This window comes from Chanodichthys erythropterus, chromosome 9 (assembly GCF_024489055.1).
Source record: "Chanodichthys erythropterus isolate Z2021 chromosome 9, ASM2448905v1, whole genome shotgun sequence".
Classification (NCBI taxonomy): Eukaryota; Metazoa; Chordata; class Actinopteri; order Cypriniformes; family Xenocyprididae; genus Chanodichthys; species Chanodichthys erythropterus.
Window position 1 is genome coordinate 5188940 of NC_090229.1, and position 24950 is coordinate 5213889.

At 31.3% G+C, this 24950-nt stretch overlaps 1 protein-coding gene across 2 annotated transcripts in view; it reads right to left on the reverse strand.

Annotated features, from left to right (window-relative positions):
• Nucleotides 1–1457: 1457 nt before the first annotated feature.
• The window catches only part of slc6a6a (solute carrier family 6 member 6a), a 33195-nt gene continuing 9702 nt past the window's right edge, over nucleotides 1458–24950 (reverse strand). For both annotated transcript variants that reach the window (XM_067394333.1, XM_067394332.1), the window contains exons 4-15: nucleotides 23380–23614; nucleotides 23154–23286; nucleotides 21199–21333; nucleotides 21011–21114; nucleotides 20769–20893; nucleotides 15937–16049; nucleotides 12982–13119; nucleotides 12792–12894; nucleotides 10249–10349; nucleotides 9997–10167; nucleotides 7928–8079; nucleotides 1458–2822 (exon numbers count right to left, since the gene is read on the reverse strand). In XM_067394333.1, coding sequence (XP_067250434.1) covers nucleotides 2660–2822; nucleotides 7928–8079; nucleotides 9997–10167; nucleotides 10249–10349; nucleotides 12792–12894; nucleotides 12982–13119; nucleotides 15937–16049; nucleotides 20769–20893; nucleotides 21011–21114; nucleotides 21199–21333; nucleotides 23154–23286; nucleotides 23380–23614 — 1673 coding nt within the window. In that variant the 3' untranslated portion in view covers nucleotides 1458–2659. The remainder of the gene's footprint in view (nucleotides 2823–7927; nucleotides 8080–9996; nucleotides 10168–10248; nucleotides 10350–12791; nucleotides 12895–12981; nucleotides 13120–15936; nucleotides 16050–20768; nucleotides 20894–21010; nucleotides 21115–21198; nucleotides 21334–23153; nucleotides 23287–23379; nucleotides 23615–24950) is intronic.

The window sequence follows — 24950 nt, forward strand, 5'->3', positions numbered from 1 at the left end:
ATTATGAGAAAAATGTTGTTAAATTTTGAGAAAAAAGTCGTTAAATTACGAGAACAAATTCATTAAATTACGAGAATAAACTCATTAAATTACGAGAACAAATTAGTTAAATTATGAGAAAAATTATGTTAAATTTTGAGAAAAAAGTCATGATAAAATGTTGAGAATAAAGTCATTAAATTAACGAATTTATTCTCGTAATTTAAGGAATTTGTTCTCGTAATTTAACAACTTTTGTCTCGTAATTTAATGACTTTATTCTCAACATTTTATCTCGACTTTTTTCTCATAATTTAACAAATTTGTTCTCGTAATTTAATGACTTTATACTTAACATTTTATCTCGACTTTTTTCTCTAAATTTATCGAGTTTTTTTCTCGTAATTTAATGTTTATTCTCAACATTTTATCTTGACTTTTTTCTCATAATTTAATGAATTTGTTCTTGTAATTTAACGACTTTATTCTCAACATTTTATTTCGACTTTTTTCTCATAATTTAACAAATTTGTTCTCGTAATTTAACGACTTTATACTTAACATTTTATCTTTTTTCTCTAAATTTATCGAGTTTTTTTCTCGTAATTTAATGTTTATTCTCAACATTTTATCTCGACTTTTTTCTCATAATTTAACAAATTTATTCTCGTAATTTAAGGAATTTTTTCTCGTAATTTAACAACTTTTGTCTCGTAATTTAATGACTTTATTCTCAACATTTTATCTCGACTTTTTTCTCATAATTTAACGAATTTGTTCTCGTAATTTAACGACTTTATTCTCAACATTTTATTTAGACTTTTTTCTCGAAATTTAACGAGTTTTTTCTCGAAATTGTAATCTCGAGATGGTTTCTTTTTTTATTATTGCTTGGCCCTAATCCTCTTCCGTAGAAAAACCATATGTTTGTACGATCTACTTCATGCTTTCTGTGCTCTGATTGATAGTTCATACTTTATCAAGTAAAGTCCTTTTTGCTCAGAAATGATTTTTTTTCAATTATGAAGTAACTTCCGCCAGACTGCCTTCCGTATTCATCTTACGGAAAAAGTGTAAAACTCTTGCAGTTCAAAACGCTTGCGCTTTGTCCTAAGCCTTCCCTATTCAACTTACGGAAAAAGCCAGTTCCTTTTTTCCCTCTGTAATTTGAATACAGAAAGGGGGTCTAGCAGAAACTAGATATTTTACTTCATAACTTGTTAAATATGGATATTTATTTTACACAAACACATCGCTTCACTCCAGAAGGCCTTTATTAACCCCTCAGAGCCGTGTGGAGTACGTTTATGATGGATGGATGTGGATGGATGCACTTTCTTCAGCTCATACTCGTTGATCCCGCTCAATGCCATTATAAAGCTCGGATGTGTCAGGATATTTATTAATATATTTCCAAATGTGTTCATCAGAAAGAAGAAAGTCATATACTCCTAGGATGGCTAGAGGGTGAGTAAAGCTTGGGCTAATTTTTATTTGAAAGTGAACTAATCCTTTAAATATTATACAGCATTACACAATATATTCATAAATAGGCATTATACTTATTGTTCAACAGAATTTTACAAAGAATGTTTAGTTTAAGTTACGGGGGAATAAATGGTTTTAAAAATGTGGCTAAAATGTTGTAATGCACACTGCCAAACAAGCTTTCTGGTCTGGTTGTCCAGAATATCAAAAAGCAGGAAACACATTTCTGACTTGACACAACACATACCAAGATTGGACATTTTTATTCAGTCTGAAAGATGCAATATGCATCTAGAACGGTGTCTGTCACAAAACTACTTTGGTTTTTACAAGATTTTTTGTTTAATCAAGTTACAGCAAAATGTGAATGAAAAATTTCATCTTGAATTTCCTGTTTTCATCATATTACAGTATTTTCCAGCTGAAATTATAATTAAAAATGGACAAAGCCAGTTGTTTACAAATATTGCACACTGCAAGTTGCATTTAGGCTGACAACTAATCAACGTTTAAATATAAATTTCTGAATACGTTCAGAAAAAAAATATATATAGGCAAATGACCAATCACATCAGGTACAGTATAAAATGGTTAAATACAAAAAGGCAGATTTTAGATAAATGAAAATACTACAAATGAGCAAACACTTGCTTAGTGAACAGATTGGTGGGAATAGGACCGAGGGTTTAGCTAAATCAAGAAAGGTTCAGGGGTCATGCGTATGCCGAAATCGCATACTCTCTCGAGTAGGTAGTTACTATGATTAAGTACTTACTTTGTGAGCGCTAAAAGTACGTGCTATATATGTATTCTGGACCTACTACTACATTTGCTGTGTCGTCTTTATCATGTGACCTAGCAAAGTCAGTTGCATCGCTTCACTGCCATTCACAAATCCTGAGGCCTCATGGGATAGTAAAGTGTCCATTCGTAGGTAGTAGGTCACCTACATACTTTTCATCTACTCTTTTATGAGTACTATGAATTCGGACATACTTCTTTTGTCACATACTGTTTTTCGCCTACTATACAGTAGGGAAGAATGCGATTTCGGACGCGGCCCTGATGTATACAAAGACATTGGGGTTAGAAAGGGTCGTGTTTATGGATGCTCAAAGGTAAAGGACACATTATGAGGGGCAGTTCTTCGCTGTTGGTGATTAGCTTTAATATTTATTTAGACATCTTAAGGCTAAAGAAACAATCTCATTCTTAGACCAGAGAGGGAAATGGCAGTGTCTCTGTGCAAGGACATAAAGCCCAGGTTTCCTGCGCTCATTCTGAGAGACTTTATGATGATGAGCGGTTTGGCTGACATCCACATCATCATGTGATGTACAGCGGCCTCCAAAAGTCTGAAACGTGGGAATCAAAATATAATTGAGGATTTTGTGGAAAACAACAACAACAAAAAAAACTGCACTATTTTTAGATCACTAATCAAATGCAAGTTAATTAGTGACATTGATCATGTGACTCTTTGTACATGAAGCATAAGGTGCTTATTCTCATCAAGTTTTGTTCATGTCAGCAATTCTTATGCTGATCAGGGCAGTGATTTGGGGGCCCAAAGCAATCCCAACACCAACATTTCTATATAAAAGGTCAAATATTCAAATGTCAAATTGATTTATAAAGGCTTCTGGGTATTTGTCGGGGACCCATGATACCCCAAGCGACCCCCTGATGCTGATAGTATAATTCATAATGAAAACAATCTGATAAATAAATATACACACAATGACAATTCATCAGCATTCACATTAAATCTAAAAAAAACAAAAAAACAATTCTATTTATATTTCTAAAATATTATTTTTTTGGAAAACCAGTATCTGTGTATATCATGGGTGTCCAAAATTACGGCCTCCAAAAGGGATGGATTTCAAACGACCCGCAGCTTGTCTATTAAAATATATGCTGCCGCCACATAATTTACAAATTATGCAATTTCACAATGTCAAGGTCAGGGAAACATTAAATGCGGCAAAAGCAGAACTAAACAGCACTAGTTGTTTGAACCGCTGTCATGACAAATCCGGTCCTCCCTCGAAATCGGGTCTCCCCAAACTGTCAGTTAATGATTATCCTGAGTATATATGAATGATATTAATTTAAAATACCCATATAGTTTTCTATGTAATGCATAAGAAAGCAAATTAGTGCTTAATAAATCCAACTGAACGTAATTCATTAACCCTTGTGCGGTCTTCATTTGGGAAGTACACTCAGGCAACAAAATGCAGTTTTGTAACAAAAACAGATTTTTATGTAAAAACAGCTGTTTTTTTATACAAAAACAGCTTTTTATGTAAAATTCACTTTATAAAAGACCCACATTTCTAAATTTCATTCATGGGCATAACATGGATAATTTGACATGGTTTAACAAGATTTTTGCCCATCTTTTGGAAAATGCAGCTTTAAAAGTAAAAAAAAAAAAGATCACTTTATCCAGTAGATGCTGCAGAGCTCCCCTATTTGCTATTTGACTGACTGAAAAACATCTTTTCACAAGTTTTTTTTTCAGTTGGATTCATATCTAAATATTCTGAAATCACAATTATAACAATAAGGCTACTTTTTGTCAAAGTTTACTATTTTTTGTAATGAAAAAAATCAGTTTTTCAATATTGTTACATTATGATGAGACTCCACTTAGAAAATTGACAAAATTCATCCTCAAAATCAACATTTTTGAAAAACTTATTTTTTTTTTTTCAGTCATAATTGTGATTTCATAATATTTAGATATAAATCCAACTGAAAAATACTTTTGAAAAGATGTCTTTCAGTCAGTCAAACAGCACATAGCAAATAGTGGAGCTCTGCAGCCATCTACTGTTAAAAGTGAGATTTTTTTTACTTTTAAAACTGCATTTTCCGAAAGATGGCCAAAAATCTTACACTAAACCATGTCAAATTATCCATGTTATCCCCATGAATAAAAGTTAGAAATGTGGGTCTTTTTATAAAGTGAATTTTACATAATAAGCTGTTTTTGTATAAAAAAAAAATATATTTATTTATATAAATTTAAAAGATATGACAAATCCTCCAAAAACAGCACAAATATGAAGTAAAAACATTAATAAACAGAGTAAAATTACATTTGTTTATTAAAAAACAATTATTTTGTTACAAAATTACATTTTGTTGCCTGGGGTCTGTGGAGACCCCAAAGACCCTGAATGTGACCCTTTTTTTTACACTAACATAAAAACAAGATATCACTCCAATTTTTTTTTTCTTTGTAGATCTAGAAAGTGTTAACAACTGTATAAAGTTTCATGTCATTTGGACAAAAAGAAAATTTTGTTTTTATTTGAGCAAATGTCGTTTGGGGTCTGTGTAGACCCCAAAGACCCTATAAGGGTTAATAAATAATAATTATAATAGACTATTAAATGAATAATTGAACTTTGTTTTATTTATATTATCATTATTAACCTTTATTTAACCAGATGAATCAATTGAGAACCAGTTCTCATTTACAATGACGACCTGGCAATATAACTGAAACATGTGGACATTTAACACTTAATTTAACACATAATACCATATATTAAAATACCAATATTAAAAGACATTTGAACCAATGGGATCGCGTGGGGTCCTACTGGAGAGCCGATTTCAGGCCAGGGGGACCCAATTTGTCACTATACACCGTGCTGCATGGACCATTTATTAGCTCGGCCCAAAAGGCAGAACAAATGCGTTCACTTGCTGACCGGTCTTGATCGTGTGACCACTAAACAGCTCAGTCACATGCGTTCGAGATGAGTTCTCTGATGCAAACCACAAATGTCTCTGTTATTTGAACTAGTTCACAACCAGATGAAACGGTGCTGACATTCTCAACAACACTATCGTGGAAAACATGCGAAACATTGTGCGACAACCATCCAGTTAGAATACTTTTCAATCCACAAATCACCAACATTTATCACGGATTTACTGTGGTAGTGGTAGAATGTGGGATATTAATATCGAATTTTATTGTATTATTAATGTAGACATGTATTAAATAATGAAGAGTAATGAAATAGAGGCCAAATTACAATTTTTTGTTAAAACCTAGCAGCTTTGTGCATTTTTAATAACATAAAGTCATTCTAGATACCATAGAAACAATATGAACTCAGTAAGAATATTAAAAAATGTGTTTGTGTTAATGAAAATAAATTTACATCTGCTTTCCAAATCAAGCTACTGGCACTGTCAAATGTGCATTTCCAAGAGACAAAATATGTCATTATTAATAATAATTAGTTGATCTCAAATGTTAGTCTATCTCTCTCTATATATATATTTGGGTCATTGATGAATAAGGTTTTAAAACCATAATGGATATATAATTAATTTTGAAGTTTTATTAAGTGTTAATAATGAGATTATGTGGTTTTTATAATCAACTAACACTGCTTTTGTCATTTTTTACAAGATTGACACCAAAAAAGTCATTCGGTTTAACCAAAATTTCGGTTTTAACGAATGACACAATTGGTTAGACCAAATGACGATATTTTCAAACAATGCTAACAGGCTGATATTTAGCTAGCTAGCAAAAGAACAAACACAAATTTTATATTTAGTACAAGTTTTTAAAATATCAGAACATTTTCCATGTTTTATAGCGGTTGTACCGAATGACCTGATGTTTCGGGACATGTGTATGATCAACTTCACGACCATGTGGTCCTTTGCAGGTGTCTGAATGATGTCACATCCTGTCACATGATATTGACCACATTACTTCCAAAATGGTCCCTTTATATTGGTTACTCCGAATGACATCAATGAAATTAATTTTTCCAGACATTCTTTCTCATAACAAAGCGACAACTTAGACACATAATTTTAATACAATTTTGTACTATGTTGATATATGATGTTATAAAATCATGCCAGAATAAAAAATATATAAGTTTATTACATTTTAAGATATTTTAATCACAAATGAAATGGCTGTATTGGCCTTTGGACGGTTAAACCAAATGACGTTTTGACACTTCAAAATCTTTAAAATACTTTTATATGTAGCAAAATATATTTAAAACATTTTGTATTCAATAAAAGAGATCTAGTTGTACTACCTTTTTTTTTGTATTATTATTAAGGTCTTTGGATAAAAAAAATGACCCGTCACATCATTGAACCATATATATATATATATATATATATATATGTATATACACACACACACACATATATATATATATATCACAATTTTGGTTTTATATATATGAAGAAAAGTATCCACCCCCAGGTGTATCGACAACATCGAATCCAGTCCCCTTTCAGAAATCTTTGGACACCCCTGATGTATACAATACCAAATGATTAAAATATGATTGAATTCTTGAATAAAGTAGAAATTTCCCTGAAGTTAGCACTTTTTATTATAGAGGGGGAAGTAGAAAAGTTTTAAGATTTAAGAAAATGTTAAATAAAATGAAAATAAATACACACAGAAACATTTTGACTTGTACAGTCTCAGACTTTCGGAGCGCGCTGTACATGAGGAGCTTGTAAAGTGCTGCCGAACGGCTCTGCGTGGTGCTGATAATCATCAGCTCTCGGATCAGCTTACAGCGAATGACGCTTATAATAGTGCATCAAATGATACTTACATCAGTGAACACAGCTGCCTACAGTGTTAAATGAACTCGATGTGTGCGATGGCAGTGATCACTAGAGTTCAAGGAGAGACTGAAAGGACAGAGCGTTAAGGTTATGTCTTACGTGTGAGTGTGCATGACTGTGCACAGCGTCCGCCCCAAAGCGGAGGTACATTCATTTTTCTTCAAGACAAAGAACATTTAAGAACCTCATCGTACAAGAGTTACTGCCACAACCACTGACGGACGGAGCTAAATGTCACATTTAGTTCGCTGCTGTTTTAAGTTTATCCTAAAAATGAACTAAAACTCGCTCTCTCTGCTGATGGATTGTGTCCTAACCAGGCGCAACAAGATTTTCACAATAAAACGTGTAAAATGCAATAAGAATATCGGAAGCGTGATTTTGGACCAATGGGATTTCGCTGTGGGCGGGGCTACCCAGAGTGACAGCACCGAAATTGACAGCAAAATCTCTCTGATATGATAGTAATAGTAAAGCGATGAGTGTTAAATCGTGTGTCGCTCCTGATTAGGACACGGTTTAATGTGAAACAGTGCACTACAGATTAAACAAACCGCCCCACACAGCTAAAGCTCACATCAGGTTATTACAATATCAGCATTAATGCTAATACCAGTGATTACAATCAGAATACAAATCCTACATGGCAAAAAAGATATATATCGATAGAAGATCATTTCATAAAAATACACTAGTGCAGAGCGAGAGAGAGAGGAACAGAGGGGAAGGCAGAGGGACAACACAGGAAAACGGGATCTCCCATAGGAGAGGACAGGAGCAGGAGAATATGGGAATCTCTCTTAGAGAGTCTCACATAGTGGTTTCTACGATGGTGTGGGTGTGTTTGGTGAAGGTGTGGATGCCGTTGGGGTCCAGAGGGTGAAGCAGCTCGCTGTTCTTCAGGCTGTACTCCTTCGGACGAGAGCTCGCGCCTCCTTTAACGGGCGCCGCCACCGCTTTGATCCGCTAAACACAGTGCGTTCATTGATTTGAGTACATTTTCAGGACTGTTATAAAAATAAGGAATTTCACATGATAGCTGATCATTGTTTTTATGTTATGGCCTAGAGTTTAAATGATGGATGATATTATAATTCTATTTTAAAATGGATTTTTTTATTTTTGTTCTAGATTTAGTGTGAACAGCATTCACATTGAATGTAAAACAAAAAAAGGAGAAGAAATAATGTTTTTATGAATTAAAATCCTCAAATAATAGTGTGTGTGTGTGTGTGTGTGTGTTGTCTATGTATACAATATCAAATGATTAAGATATGATAAAATATAATTTTCTTGAAAAAAGTATATATTCCCTGATTTTAAATGTTTTTATACATTTATAATAATGGGAAAGTAGAAAAGTATGAATTATAATTTTTTTCTTAAAAATTAGAACATTTTATAAAATAAAAATAAATAATAATAAAAAGCCTTATGTTATTTTAATATATTCTTTAAAACTGGAACGATAATTTAATATGTAATATTATAATAAATGTATAAGTCTGAATTAATTTTTTTCTTAAAAAGTGAATGTTTTAATAAAATAAAAATAAATGAAAATAAAAAGCCTTAAGTTATAATATTTTATAAATACGTTTATATAGGATAATTTACAGAAAACAGTCAATGTATACAATAAAATACAAAAATGAATTAAAATATGATTGGTACATTTATTTTCTTGAGAAAAAGTAGAAATTCACAGACATTTTTATACATTTATTAAAGAGGGAAAGAATTTTTTCTTAAAAATTGAAGATATTTTTTCTAAATACCTTTAATATAATAATATTTTATAAATGATTTTCCATAAATTATTTGTGCAATTATATTTGAGAAAAAGTTAAATAAAAAAAATAAAAAATAAAAAATAAAAAAAATAAAAATGAAAATAAATAAGAATAAGAAGACTTATTTTATTTGAATATATCCTTTAAAATTAGAATAATAATTTACAGAAAACAGTTAATGTATACAATAAAATACAAAAATGAATTGAAATATGATTGGTACATTTATTTTCTTGAGGAAAAAGTAGAAATTCACAGATATTTTTATACATTTATTATAGAGGGAAAGTAGAAAAGTCTGAATTATTTTTTCTTAAAAAGTGAAGATATTAATAAAATAAAAATAAATGAAAATAAAAAGCCTTAAGTTATAATATTTTATAAATATCTTTAATATAAATAAATAACTTTTTAATATTTTATAAATTATTTTCCATAAATTATTTGTGCAATTATATTTGAGAAAAAGTTAATTAAATAAATAAATAAATAAATAAATAAATAAGAATAAGAAGACTTAACTTATTTAAATATACCCTTTAAAATTAGAATAATAATTTACAGAAAACAGTCAATGTATACAATAAAATACAAAAATGAATTGAAATATGATTGGTATATTTATTTTCTTGAAAAAAGTAGAAATTTACAGATATTTTATACATTTATTTTAGATGGAAAGTAGAAAAGTCAGAATTATTTTTTCTTAAAAAAGTAAGTGAAAATATGAAATTAAAATAAAAAAAGAAAACAAAAGAAAAGAAAAAGCCCTAAAGTTATAATATTTCATAAATACTTTTAATATAAATAAATTACTTTTTTATATTTTATAAATTATATATATATATATATATATATATATATATATATATATATATATATATATATATATATATATATATATATATATATATATAAAAATATTTTATACAAATATTTTTCTATAAAAGCATTAAATTCTTTAAAATAATCCTTGGGGACACAATGTTTCTCTCTGTTCCCTAATCTTCATAAATATATTGTACTCTCCTAAAAAAATCTCATTAAAATCAGCCTGATGTGTTTTATATACAGTATATGACCTTCTCACCTCTATCAGGGAGCCGTCTGATTGGATGATTTTGATGACGACCATCATCGGGATGCAAATCATAGAAGCCAGTGCAAGAGCCCAACCCAGTCCAACGGACCAATCAGGATACTTGTAAAGCTTGTTATAGGTGAGCGGCTTGTACTTCACCAGTGAAAAGACAAAACAACCCTGAAAGAGAAAGACGGGAATAGTCACAACCTCTTGCTGCTGGCCATATTTCTCAAGCATAAACTGCGATCGCTCACTCACCACACAAAGGACGGGTGTGATCAGCATCCAGCTCCATTTCATCCAGCTGTTGGGTCTGTAGCCGATCATGTCCTCTATAGCATCGTAGAAATTATCAGCCCCTACAAATGTACACATGCAGTCGAGATCATCAGCAACAGTGCATCTCAACTTATAGAGCTTAAATGATATTGAGTTTGACACAAAGATCTTCCCAACAATCATCACTGAAAAACATGCTGATTTCATGTGGGGCCAGTCATGACTCAAAAGAGAGATCTGATATAAGCCCATAGGACTCATGTGATTATATAAGACTAAATGAGATTATATAAGATTAATCTCAGCAAACACTGTTAGACTGTTGATTGAGCAACCATAAATGAGCTTAATGCAAAGATCATAAGACGCATGAGCTCAGTATTAATGCTGTAAACACAAGTGACCGGCCGCAGCATCTGTTTTTAAAGAGACAGATGCCCATTATTATAAGTAGAGCATATAGTGTGTGTGTATGTGATTGTTTATAGTGTGGTGTTTCACCTCTTAAGAGGTCACATTCACACTCAAGTGCTGATTAACCTTAGTAAATTTGTGATGATTTGTATACGAGTATGTGATGCATAAAATGTCCATGATCTCTTTCATGTATCAACTACTGTCAATCGATTAAAAAAAGAACACACGATTAAAACATTGGAGTTTTTAATATTTTTAAATTGTAATAATTTCTCATTTACTCTCAAAATTAAATTAGTAAAAAAAAAAAAAAAAAACTAATTAATTGCAATTTTTTTCTGTAATGAATTGTGATTAATCAAGATGAAAACAAGGTCGGATTCAGATTCAAGTACCTGAGTATCTGATAAAATGTCCATAAGCTCTTTTATGTATCAACTAGTGATGTCAATCGATTATTTCTAAATAATCACACATTTTTTCTGTAATTAATTGCAATTTAATTTAATTTAATTTACTCTATATTTGACAGGGACAATGGACAATAAAATATTACCCCAGAATTAGCTACAGAGCTTAATTTCATCTGCTGTCAACAAATTAATCACGATTAAATCATTGGAGTTTTTAATATTTTTATATTGTAATAATTTCACATTTATTCTCCAAATTAAATTAGTAAAAAAAAAAAAACTAATTATTTGCACATTTTTTCTGTAATGAATTGCGATTAATCACAATTAATATTGCTTAATCAAGATGAAAACAAGGTCGGATTCACATTCAAGTACCTGAGTATCTGATTAAATGTCCATAAGCTCTTTTATTTATCAACTAGTGCTGTCAATCGATTAAAAATCAACTAAAAAATAATCACACATTATTTCTGTAATTAATCACAATTAATCAGGATTAAAACATGGGAGTTTAATATTTTTATTTTGTAATAATTTCACATTTACTGTCCAAATTACATTAGTTAAAAAAGAAAAAATTATTAATTGCACTTTTTTTTCTGTAATCGATTAAATTCAATTAATTTGATTAATCGTGATTAAAACAAGATTACATTCGCACTCAAGTACCTGAGTATCTGATTATGTGATGCATAACATGTCCATGAGCTTTTTTATGTATAAACTAGTGCTGTCAATCGATTTAAAAAATTTACTAATTATCAAATTTTTCAGTAATTAATTGTGATTAATCGTGATTAAAACATGGGAGTTTTTAATATTTTTATTTTGTAATAATTTCACATTTACTGTCCAAATTACATTAGTTAAAAAAAAAAAAAAATACATGAATACACATTCACACTCAAGTACCTGAGTATCTGAGTTTGTTATGCATAACTTGTCAATGAGCTCTTTTAAGTATCAACTAGTGCTGTCAAATCGATTAAAATAATTAACTAATTGCACATTTTTTCTGTAATTAATTGTGATTAATCACAAAACATTGGAATTTTTAATATTTTTATATTATAATAATTTCACATTTACTCTCCAAATGAATGCAGAAACAATTTAAAGACAGTGTATTTTAAATATTTGTTTAATGGCATCTTTTTATGAACGAAAGCCAGCATCACTGATACTAATACTGCTACTGATGTCTCTATAGCACGTTTCCACCGAAATTACCCGGAACAATTTGTCCCATGAACTTTGTTCTTTGATGAACATTAATGACAGACATCATCACAGCAACTGGTTTATTAGGCTGCTGTCACTTTAAGAGCTGCCGCTGCCGGACATGACACGGATCTGACACGCATCTCATTTTCTCACAACTCTTTAAGTTCATTTAAGGCATTATTGAACTCATTTACGATGCTCTTATAAGGATACTCGACAAAACGGGCATTTTTGCATAATTCTCTGTGTCATTGTTTGTTCAAGCGTGAAAGAGAACTCGATTTTGGCATGTCTTTCTGAGCACACAAGTCATGTGTGTGTCACATGACACACCAAGGGATTTTTTTTAAATCCTGTAACTGGTCACCATTTTGTTTTTTGCTTTCACTAGTTCAAAATATTTCTCCATTATTTCTTTCTAGAGGCCTGTATTGTTTACTAAAACCTCGTGTAGTGTGTATTTACCGTAAACCCAGGCTACTGCAACACATTCAAAGAATGCAACCCAGAGAAGGCACACACCGCTGGCGGCATAGTAGTCAAACAACTGGAAGACGTACATGCCACCCTGAGAGAGAGAGAGAGACAGGTGAACATTCAGCATTCAGGCGCTGGCGGAGGGGTGAAATCCATACCGTGAACACACTCCTCTTACTTTAGTGACCATGGTGAGTCCCAGCAGGTAACTGATGACGCAGATAACAGCGATGAAGATTTCTCTCCGGTATCCCTTCCTTAGGAGGGATGGGTACAGGTCCACCAGCGAAGTGATCTGACCCTCCACTTCTACAAACTAATGGGAGAAAACACACACACACACACACACACACACACACACACACACACACACACACACACACACACACACACACACACACACACACACACACACACACACACACACACACACACACACACAAGATGGAATTGAATTAGTAAGCACATTGTTTGTATACTGTTATAGTATTTATAAATATTACCTTTTTTAAAAATATATATATATATATATATTTTTTATATTTCCAATTTTTATATTTTTGGATTTAATTTTTAAAAATAATTGTTATAATAATATTTTATTGTAATTATTTCTATTTCTATTTAGCTATATATATATATATATATATATATATATATATATATATATATATATATATATATATATATATATATATATATATATATATAAATATATATATTTTTCTGTATCATTTATTTATATTTCAGTTTAGTACTTTTAGTACTTCTTTTAGTACTTTAGCGTAAACTTTGTTTTCATTTTAATTATTCTTCAGAAAATGTTGTTATGGCCTTCTGCAATTTTTATAACTTTTTTTAAAATATATATATATTTAGCTTTGTTTATATTTCAGTTTTAGTAGGTTTAGTACTTCAACTTTCATCTTCAACTTCAACTAAAGTTGATTTCAGTTAATTTACTTATAATTTCTGATTTTATTTTAATTTTATTTTTAGTAAAAAAATTTATTACTTTTTTAAAAAATATATATATTTCAATTTAGCTTTATTCATATTTCAGATTAGTACTTTTAGTGCCTCAACTTAAACTTATTTATTTGAGTCTGTTTACTTATTTATATTTTCTGTTTTCATTTCAATTGTATTTTTAGTATTTCTTTATGAGCTTTTGCAATTTGTTTTATTACTTTTTTAAAATATTTCTATTTAGCTTTATTTATATTTCAGTTTTCGTAAGTTTAGTACTTCAGCTTAAACTTATTTATTTCAGTTAATTTTTCAGTTCAGTTTTCTGTGTGCTTTTGCCACTTTTATTGCTTCGTTTATAAACAAAGGTTATTTGTTTAATTACTTCTATTTAGATTTAATTTATTTCTATTTAAGTTGTAGTCATTTTAACTTATTTTTTAACTTTTCTTATTTTATTTAAATTTTTTTAGGTTTAATTTTTTCATCTAATATTTATATTTTATGTAATTTCTTTTCAGTATAATTTTAATTAATTTTAATTATTTAACAATAACGACACTGGTAAGTACTTGTGACTTAAACCTCGTCCTTACCAATATGTCACTGAAAATGCTGAATACACACACATATTAATTGATATAATATATAATATATATTCATGTAAAGCAGATGAAATGACCTGTCACTGGTTACTTGTTGTGTTTGTTTGGTTACAACAAAACTCGATTCAATCTGTTCCATGTAAAAGATGGCTTTTGTCACCTATATCGCGTGTCTTATTAAAGCCTGGCATGACAGTGCAGACACAGAGGTGTGTTCATACTGAGTGACTGACAGAACAAAGCAACCATTTAAGTTTTGTTATTTGGACAATACCAATGTTTGTGAAGCATAAGTCATGTGATACATTGGATCCTGCAGTCGAGTACAGACGCCTACTAGTGACCAACAGTACAGCATTGTTAGTGGAAACAGTAATGGAAATGGAAACAGTAGAGCACTGTTGGTGTTTACAGTTTTTATTTTAATCATAGTTTTGGTATTGTGACTGTAGGAAGGCCAAACAGCTGGAGAGGAAAAATAACGTAACGTCTGAGGCTGAGGCTAACTACTGACTAACTCAACCAGGCCCCGCCCCTTTATTCTGCATATGTCGTGGGCAGGAAATATGTAAATGAGGAATAGTGTGACGTGTTCTCAAAAACTCAAGACTACAATGGAGGCGTTTCAGGGAGTTCAGAAACACTGATATACAGTAGAGAAGAACTTTGTAAGAGCTTTTTCATGTTCAAACAGCAACATTACACACTAAATGAAGTTGAAAATGTAAAAAAGGTCTTCTTTAAACCAAAATACCCTTCGCTAATGCAGATGTCAGATAAGCATTGCTTTACAGGGAGTTGAATTGTTTGAGTGAATGAACAATGGTGACAGCTTATGCATGAGGTCACCACCTCGTTTTATCCTGAACTCTGGAAAACTGTGTTTCAACACAGTCTGAGGGTTTAGCATTTTTTTCATTGCCTAGTGAAGAGTGAATGACATTCATAACAATGGCAAACTTATTTACGTCCCATTGTTGCTCTGAGTGTGTGTGTGTGATGTACAGTAGGTGTAATTTCACACACACATACCCAAGAGGAAATGTGATCCTTCATACGCTGGCTTTTCAGCAAGTCATACGAGACTGGAATAACTTCACCGTCTCGTGATATGTGAGTGTGAGGGTGTGTTTGTGGGAGGCAGCCCGAAATATGGCCGTGTAATTCCTCAACGCTGGCTCCCAGCCGCAGAGAGATGATGTTTCACATCAGGACTGAACGCTATGCTGTACAGTTATGATCTGATGGCTTAACCATCTCAATGTTTGCGCACTTTCATTCCAACACCAAGACACTCATATGTCACACCACGCAGAGGACATTTTTATTACTCAGAGCTTGCTCTTTTATAGCTCCGGAGGCAGTTCCCAATTATATGTCTTGGATGTTTTTCTTAAAGAAATAGTTGATCAAAAAATTATATTCTATTTTTTGTTTTGTCTTTCAGGTTTGGAACATGACATGAGTGGGATTTTATTTTTGGTGAACTATCCCTTTAATGTAAGAGCCAGACAAGTCGACAGGAAGTGTAGGTGTGTGTTTGTGTGTGTTGATCTAACCTGACTGTCTAGGCCCAGCAGCAGAAGCATTATGAAGAAAAGTATCGCCCAGACCGTCGGCATGGGCATCATTGTAACGGCCTTTGGATATGCGATGAAGGCCAGACCAGGACCTGAAGTCAATTATACATTATTAAAGGAACAATATTATTACGCTTTTTTTTTCTGACTTTATATCTCAAAATTCTGACTTTATTTCTCGCAATTCTGACTTTATTTCTCGCAATTCTGACTTTATTTCTCGCAATTCTGACTTTATTTCTCGCAATTCTGACTTTATATCTCACAATTCTGACTTTATATCTCACAATTCTGACTTTATTTCTCGCAATTCTGACTTTATTTCTCGCAATTCTGACTTTATATCTCACAATTCTGACTTTATATCTCACAATTCTGACTTTATTTCTCGCAATTCTGACTTTATTTCTCACAATTCTGACTTTATATCTCACAATTCTGACTTTATATCTCACAATTCTGACTTTATATATCACAATTCTGACTTTATATCTCGCAATTCTGACTTTATATCTCACAATTCTGACTTTATATCTCACAATTCTGACTTTATATCTCGCAATTCTGACTTTATATCTCGCAATTCTGACTTTATATCACTCAATTCTGACTTTATATCTCACAATTCTGACTTTATTTCTCACAATTCTGACTTTATTTCTCGCAATTCTGACTTTATATCTCACAATTCTGACTTTATATCTCACAATTCTGACTTTATTTCTCACAATTCTGACTTTATATCTCGCAATTCTGACTTTATATCTCACAATTCTGACTTTATATCTCACAATTCTGACTTTATTTCTCGCAATTCTGACTTTATTTCTCGCAATTCTGACTTTATATCTCACAATTCTGACTTTATATCTCACAATTCTGACTTTATTTCTCGCAATTCTGACTTTATTTCTCACAATTCTGACTTTATATCTCACAATTCTGACTTTATATATCACAATTCTGACTTTATATCTCGCAATTCTGACTTTATATCTCACAATTCTGACTTTATATCTCACAATTCTGACTTTATATCTCGCAATTCTGACTTTATATCTCGCAATTCTGACTTTATATCACTCAATTCTGACTTTATATCTCACAATTCTGACTTTATTTCTCACAATTCTGACTTTATTTCTCGCAATTCTGACTTTATATCTCACAATTCTGACTTTATATCTCACAATTCTGACTTTATTTCTCACAATTCTGACTTTATATCTCGCAATTCTGACTTTATATCTCACAATTCTGACTTTATATCTCACAATTCTGACTTTATTTCTCGCAATTCTGACTTTATTTCTCGCAATTCTGACTTTATTTCTCGCAATTCTGACTTTATATCTCGCAATTCTGACTTTATTTCTCGCAATTCTGACTTTATTTCTCGCAATTCTGACTTTATATCTCGCAATTCTGACTTTATATCTCACAATTCTGACTTTATTTCTCGCAATTCTGACTTTATTTCTCGCAATTCTGAATTTATATCTCGCAATTCTGACTTTATTTCTCGCAATTCTGACTTTATTTCTCGCAATTCTGACTTTATATCTCGCAATTCTGACTTTATTTCTCGCAATTCTGACTTTATTTCTCGCAATTCTGACTTTATTTCTCGCAATTCTGACTTTATATCTCGCAATTCTGACTTTATTTCTCACAATTCTGACTTTATATCTCACAATTCTGACTTTATTTCTCGCAATTCTGACTTTATTTCTCACAATTCTGACTTTATATCTCACAATTCTGACTTTATATATCACAATTCTGACTTTATATCACAATTCTGACTTTATATCACACAATTCTGACTTTATATCTCACAATTCTGACTTTATATCTCACAATTCTGACTTTATTTCTCGCAATTCTGACTTTATTTCTCAGAATTCTGACTTTATATCTCACAATTCTCACTTTATATATCACAATTCTGACTTTATATCACAATTCTGACTTTATATCACACAATTCTGACTTTATATCTCACAATTCTGACTTTATATCTCACAATTCTGACTTTATTTCTCGCAATTCTGACTTTATTTCTCGCAATTCTGACTTTATTTCTCGCAATTCTGACTTTATATCTCGCAATTCTGACTTTATTTCTCGCAATTCTGACTTTATTTCTCGCAATTCTGACTTTATATCTCGCAATTCTGACTTTATATCTCGCAATTCTGACTTTATATCACACAATTCTGACTTTATATCTCGCAATTCTGACTTTATTTCTCGCAATTCTGACTTTATTTCTCGCAATTCTGACTTTATATCTCACAATTCTGACTTTATTTCTCGCAATTCTGACTTTATATCTCGCAATTCTGACTTTATATCTCACAATTCTGACTTTATTTCTCGCAATTCTGACTTTATTTCTCGCAATTCTGAATTTATATCTCGCAATTCTGACTTTATTTCTCGCAATTCTGACTTTATTTCTCGCAATTCTGACTTTATTTCTCGCAATTCTGACTTTATATCTCACAATTCTGACTTTATATATCACAATTCTGACTTTATATCACAATTCTGACTTTATATCACACAATTCTGACTTTATATCTCACAATTCTGACTTTATATCTCACAATTCTGACTTTATTTCTCGCAATTCTGACTTTATTTCTCGCAATTCTGACTTTATTTCTCGCAATTCTGACTTTATATCTCGCAATTCTGACTTTATTTCTCGCAATTCTGACTTTATTTCTCGCAATTCTGACTTTATATCTCGCAATTCTGACTTTATATCTCGCAATTCTGACTTTATATCTCGCAATTCTGACTTTATATCACACAATTCTGACTTTATATCTCGCAATTCTGACTTTATTTCTCGCAATTCTGACTTTATATCTCGCAATTCTGACTTTATTTCTCGCAATTCTGACTTTATTTCTCGCAATTCTGACTTTATATCTCGCAATTCTGACTTTATATCTCACAATTCTGACTTTATTTCTCGCAATTCTGACTTTATTTCTCGCAATTCTGAATTTATATCTCGCAATTCTGACTTTATTTCTCGCAATTCTGACTTTATTTCTCGCAATTCTGACTTTATATCTCGCAATTCTGACTTTATTTCTCGCAATTCTGACTTTATTTCTCGCAATTCTGACTTTATTTCTCGCAATTCTGACTTTATATCTCGCAATTCTGACTTTATTTCTCACAATTCTGACTTTATATCTCACAATTCTGACTTTATTTCTCGCAATTCTGACTTTATTTCTCACAATTCTGACTTTATATCTCACAATTCTGACTTTATATATCACAATTCTGACTTTATATCACAATTCTGACTTTATATCACACAATTCTGACTTTATATCTCACAATTCTGACTTTATATCTCACAATTCTGACTTTATTTCTCGCAATTCTGACTTTATTTCTCAGAATTCTGACTTTATATCTCACAATTCTGACTTTATATATCACAATTCTGACTTTATATCACAATTCTGACTTTATATCACACAATTCTGACTTTATATCTCACAATTCTGACTTTATATCTCACAATTCTGACTTTATTTCTCGCAATTCTGACTTTATTTCTCGCAATTCTGACTTTATTTCTCGCAATTCTGACTTTATATCTCGCAATTCTGACTTTATTTCTCGCAATTCTGACTTTATTTCTCGCAATTCTGACTTTATATCTCGCAATTCTGACTTTATATCTCGCAATTCTGACTTTATATCACACAATTCTGACTTTATATCTCACAATTCTGACTTTATTTCTCGCAATTCTGACTTTATTTCTCGCAATTCTGACTTTATATCTCACAATTCTGACTTTATATCTCGCAATTCTGACTTTATTTCTCGCAATTCTGACTTTATTTCTCGCAATTCTGACTTTATTTCTCGCAATTCTGACTTTATTTCTCGCAATTCTGACTTTATATCTCGCAATTCTGACTTTATATCTCACAATTCTGAGTTTATTTCTCGCAATTCTGACTTTATTTCTCACAATTCTGACTTTATATCTCACAATTCTGACTTTATATATCACAATTCTGACTTTATTTCTCGCAATTCTGACTTTATTTCTCACAATTCTGACTTTATATCTCACAATTCTGACTTTATTTCTCGCAATTCTGACTTTATTTCTCACAATTCTGACTTTATATCTCACAATTCTGACTTTATATATCACAATTCTGACTTTATATATCACAATTCTGACTTTATTTCTCGCAATTCTGACTTTATATCTCGCAATTCTGACTTTATATCTCGCAATTCTGACTTTATTTCTCGCAATTCTGACTTTATATCTCGCAATTCTGACTTTATTTCTCGCAATTCTGACTTTATTTCTCGCAATTCTGACTTTATTTCTCGCAATTCTAACTTTATATCTCACAATTCTGACTTTATTTCTCAAATTTCTGACTTTATTTCTCACAATTCTGACTTTATATCTCACAATTCTGACTTTATTTCTCACAATTCTGACTTCATTTCTCACAATTTTGACTTTGTAACTCGCAATTCTGACTATTTCTTGCAATTCTGACTTTATATCTCGTAATTCCAACTTCTTTTCTCAGAATTGTAAAATATAAGCTCACAATTACAAATAATAAAGTCAGAATCGCACAATATAAACTCGCAATTGTGAGAAATATATGTTGTTGACAGAGCCTCAAATAAAATCTAACAATTAGATTTATCACAATCTTGAATCAAAATTCCCTTCTCTCGCTCATTCCAAGAATTCTTTGTGAGCAGATTTGGTGACCTTTGACCCTAAGGATTACCTGACTCGGCCACATCGGCGATGGCCACGCCCTGCTCCTGTGCCATGAACCCCAGGACAGAGAAAATGGCAAAGCCTGACACGAAACTGGTACCGCTGTTCAGGCATCCGAGCAGCATGCAGTCCCTAAACACACACACACACACACACACACACAATGTTTGAACAAATAGACACAGCATATAGATATAAACATATAAAACATGCATTTACAATCAGTACCACACAACAGCAAGCGCTCACCTGTAACAGTTATACTTGTACTTGTTGTAGCTTCCCAGTGATGTCATTGCACCAAGACAAATAGCATATGAGAAGAAGATCTGAGTGCCTGCATCAATCCACACCTAAATCAGAGAGAGAGAGATTGTAGTTCTCTTCAAGTGTAAAATAACAATGCACAAAAGATTGTTTTCTCTGTGTCTCTGTACCTCAGGGTCCGTTAGGCGGGTCAGATCAGGGTAAAGGTAGAACTTGATGCCCTCGGCGGCACCAGGCAGAGTAACACCACGAACCAGCAGCACAATCAGCATGAGGAAGGGAAACGTCGCTGTGAAATAAACCACCTACAGACAGAGCGAGAAGAGGGCAGAGCGTTCGTGGATTTCCATTATGAAAATAAAATAATTACACACCTACGTAAAGCAATCCATATTCACAGATGAAACCCACAGAGAGCTGCAAATTCTGAAACAAAGGCTCGTGAAAGTGCGCATTTATTGGACCTTTTTCATGAAACGAGCAGATTTGTGTGTAATTCACTTAAAATCATTCTTTCATTAAACACTGCAGTGAACTGAATGGTTTTACAAAAGATGATTTCCACAGAAATCAGTTCTGCTCGTGTTAAATGAATGAGCCTCAGTGTGTGTCCGTGATTATCATCCTACACAGTTACTAGACTGTGGCTTTTCACATGATGTACTTATATTTTCAATTAGAAAACGTTGAATCTTTTAAAGTCTCCATAAAATCAAACATTTTTTTTTGTGGTTTTTAGTTTGTCTATTATAATATTGCAATATGTAAATTTGACCGGATGACTTGAATAGCTCTATATGGAAAGAATGAATCATTCTAGAACCAGTGGGGTGATTTTGTAGGGTAATGCATCTGTATAGAAAATAAACAAATTACAAGCATAGATAAATACAACAGAACAAAGATACAAATAAAAAAAAATGAAAAAATGTTTTATGTTTAAGTCTAACAGTATTTAGGTACAGAAATATATATATATATATATATATATATATATATATATATATATATATATATATATATATATATATAGACTATGCAGTAAAATAACACTGCATAGTCTTTGTGGTATCAAATAAATATAATTAATCTTTGTTTTTCAAAATGATTTTCTCTTGGTCTTTTGTTGTGTGATTATCATTAATGACACAGACGGCAGCAGGAATATTAGGCTGCTGTCACTTTAAGACCGAATGCACTGATCCAATATAATGATACGCATCCGATTTCTTTTTCAGCTGTTTACGTTCACTTAAGTGACTGTGTTTACGAGGATACTTGCCGAGACGGGCATTTTAACACAATTTTGCGTCAAAAAGATAAAGAGAACTGAATTCGCTGCTCTGAATTGAGTTCTCTTTCACATCATCTTGCGCTTTAATGCTTTACAGTCGCTTGAATGTTTTAAAGTGTCAGTACGTGCAAATGATATACCGTATTGTTCCTAATATAAGACGACCCTGATTATAAGACGACTTTTTCAAGATGTACATTTTGGAAAAAGGCTTTTTGAAGACCAAATCTTGTATTCTATAAAAAAAATGCTTTTATTTGAAAATAATTTTCATATTGCATATTTTTCATATTTAAATTTTTATATTGAGAGTATGGTAAATACTGGTAAAATGTACCAATGATCACATTTAAAAATAAACACTTTTTGGCATACCATAAAAATAACCTGTAGCCCATCTGAATTATATAACAATTAGACAATCCATCTCATAGTGAAAAACATGTAGCCTATCAAAATTTCATTAAGAGTAGAAGTGAAATCTTATCTAGTTTTGAAATCTGGGTACCGTCTTAAATTTCTCAGGTTTGGCCTATAAAGCAAAAACTTGAATTATTCCTGTTTTCTGCTTCTGCATATTATATAAAAATAATTTTCATAAACTTAAACCTATATAACTTTTTTTTTTACACTTTTTTAAAACTTTTTTTTACTTAACACAATAATCTGCCATCTTTAAAATCAGACCAAACTTAATTCTTATGACAGTTTTTTGGCATGGACATTTTTGTTCTCCAAGGACCTCTGAGTAACTTTTTTAAATTGATGCACAAGGGTTCAAATAAGCCAGTACAAGACATTTTGATGGACTTTTTTCGTCCTCTCCCTCACCTTGCCGGTGGATTTGACTCCTTTCCAGATGCAGAAGAAGCAGATGATCCAGACAGCCAGCAGGCACAACGCCAGCTCCCACTTCAGACCGCCGACCTCGTCGATCCCTGAAGAGATGCTGAGGACGTTCCGCCTACAGACCATATCAGAGTGATGAGAACGGGCGTAGAGCGTCCGTCCCGTACACACAGCCTCAGGACGACGCACCTACGTGCACGATACTCACTCCCAGAATTCGGTGACCGGCGAGGTGAAGTTGGCAGCGTTGGCGGAGATCCAGAGGGTTTTGTTCTTGCGGACGGTGTCCTCCACGCAGTTCTCCGTGTTCCAGCTGTGTCGGCAGCGGGCCCAGGGCAGCTCGTGCTGGAAACACTGCAGCAGGTAGTACAGACCCCACGCCAGGATCACGATGTAGTAGATGTTCAGCAGAGACACGATCACGACTGAGGCGTAGCCGATTCCTGTCGCGGACACACAATAAAATAGTCAACATGAAAGCAACATTCATCCAATTTACTTTCTTAGTACACATTCATGGTCTTATTGACCACAGTTCGTCAGTGATTCATTCAAAATTATACAAACAAAGAAATTGTTAAATTATAGGGTTGCACCAATTGTTAATTAATACATTCAATTAAAATAAATAAAATGTGATTTAAATCAAAATAAGTAAATAAATCAAATTATTAAAATAAATAAATAATTTATGCATTTGATTAAAATATATGAATTTTAAAAAATATTAAATTATTTATATTTATTGTAATCATTTTCAGCAGACACTTGTTCTCTAAGCAATCTGTAGTGATTATCTAAATAAATAAATAATATATTATAATATATACATAAATAATAAATTAATACATTGCATTAAAATAAATAAATAAAATGTTATTTAAATCAAAATAAATCAAAATGATTAAATTAAATGAAATTAAATAATAAATTAATGCATTTTTAAATATATTAATTTAAAATTATTAAATATTTTTATTTAAATCATTTTTTACTCAAATGCATTGAATTATTATTTATTTATTTGAATCATTTTCAGCAGACACTTGTTCTCGAAGCAATCTGTTGTGCTTATCCAAATAAATAAAATTGTATTTAAATAAATAAATAATAAATTAATACATTACATTCAAATAAAAAATAAAATTTTACTTAAATCAATAAATAAATAAAAATGATTCAAATATATAAATAATAAATTAATGCATTTGATAAAAAATAGATTAATTTAAAAAAATTATTTGAATAATTTTTATTTAAACAGTTTTTTAATCAAATGTATTAATTTATTATTTATTTATTTTGAATAATTTATGTATTTATGTTTCATTTAAATAACATTTATTTATTTTAATGTAGTGTATTAATTTATTATTTATGTAAAAACACTTGTTTTTATTTAGTTAGTTAGATAAGCACAACATATTGCTTAGAGAACAAGTGTCTTCTGAAAATGATTAAAATAAATAAATATTAAATTAATGCATTTGATTAAAAAATAATAAAATATATTTTTTAATCAAATGCATTAATTGATTATTTGTTTATTTTAGTCATTTATTATTTATTTATTTTAATGTAATATTTTAATTTATCATTTATTTATTTAAATACAAAAACAAGCATCTACTTGCATGGCATGTAACTTGTCACTCTTTGTGTTACTCTTTGTGTTGATATCTCAAATAATGACGAAAGGTGCGACATCGAAGCAGAGCCCTGCCGTGTTTTAATGAGTCAAACTCTATTCTCAGAGCAATGAAGATTCACCTGTTGGCT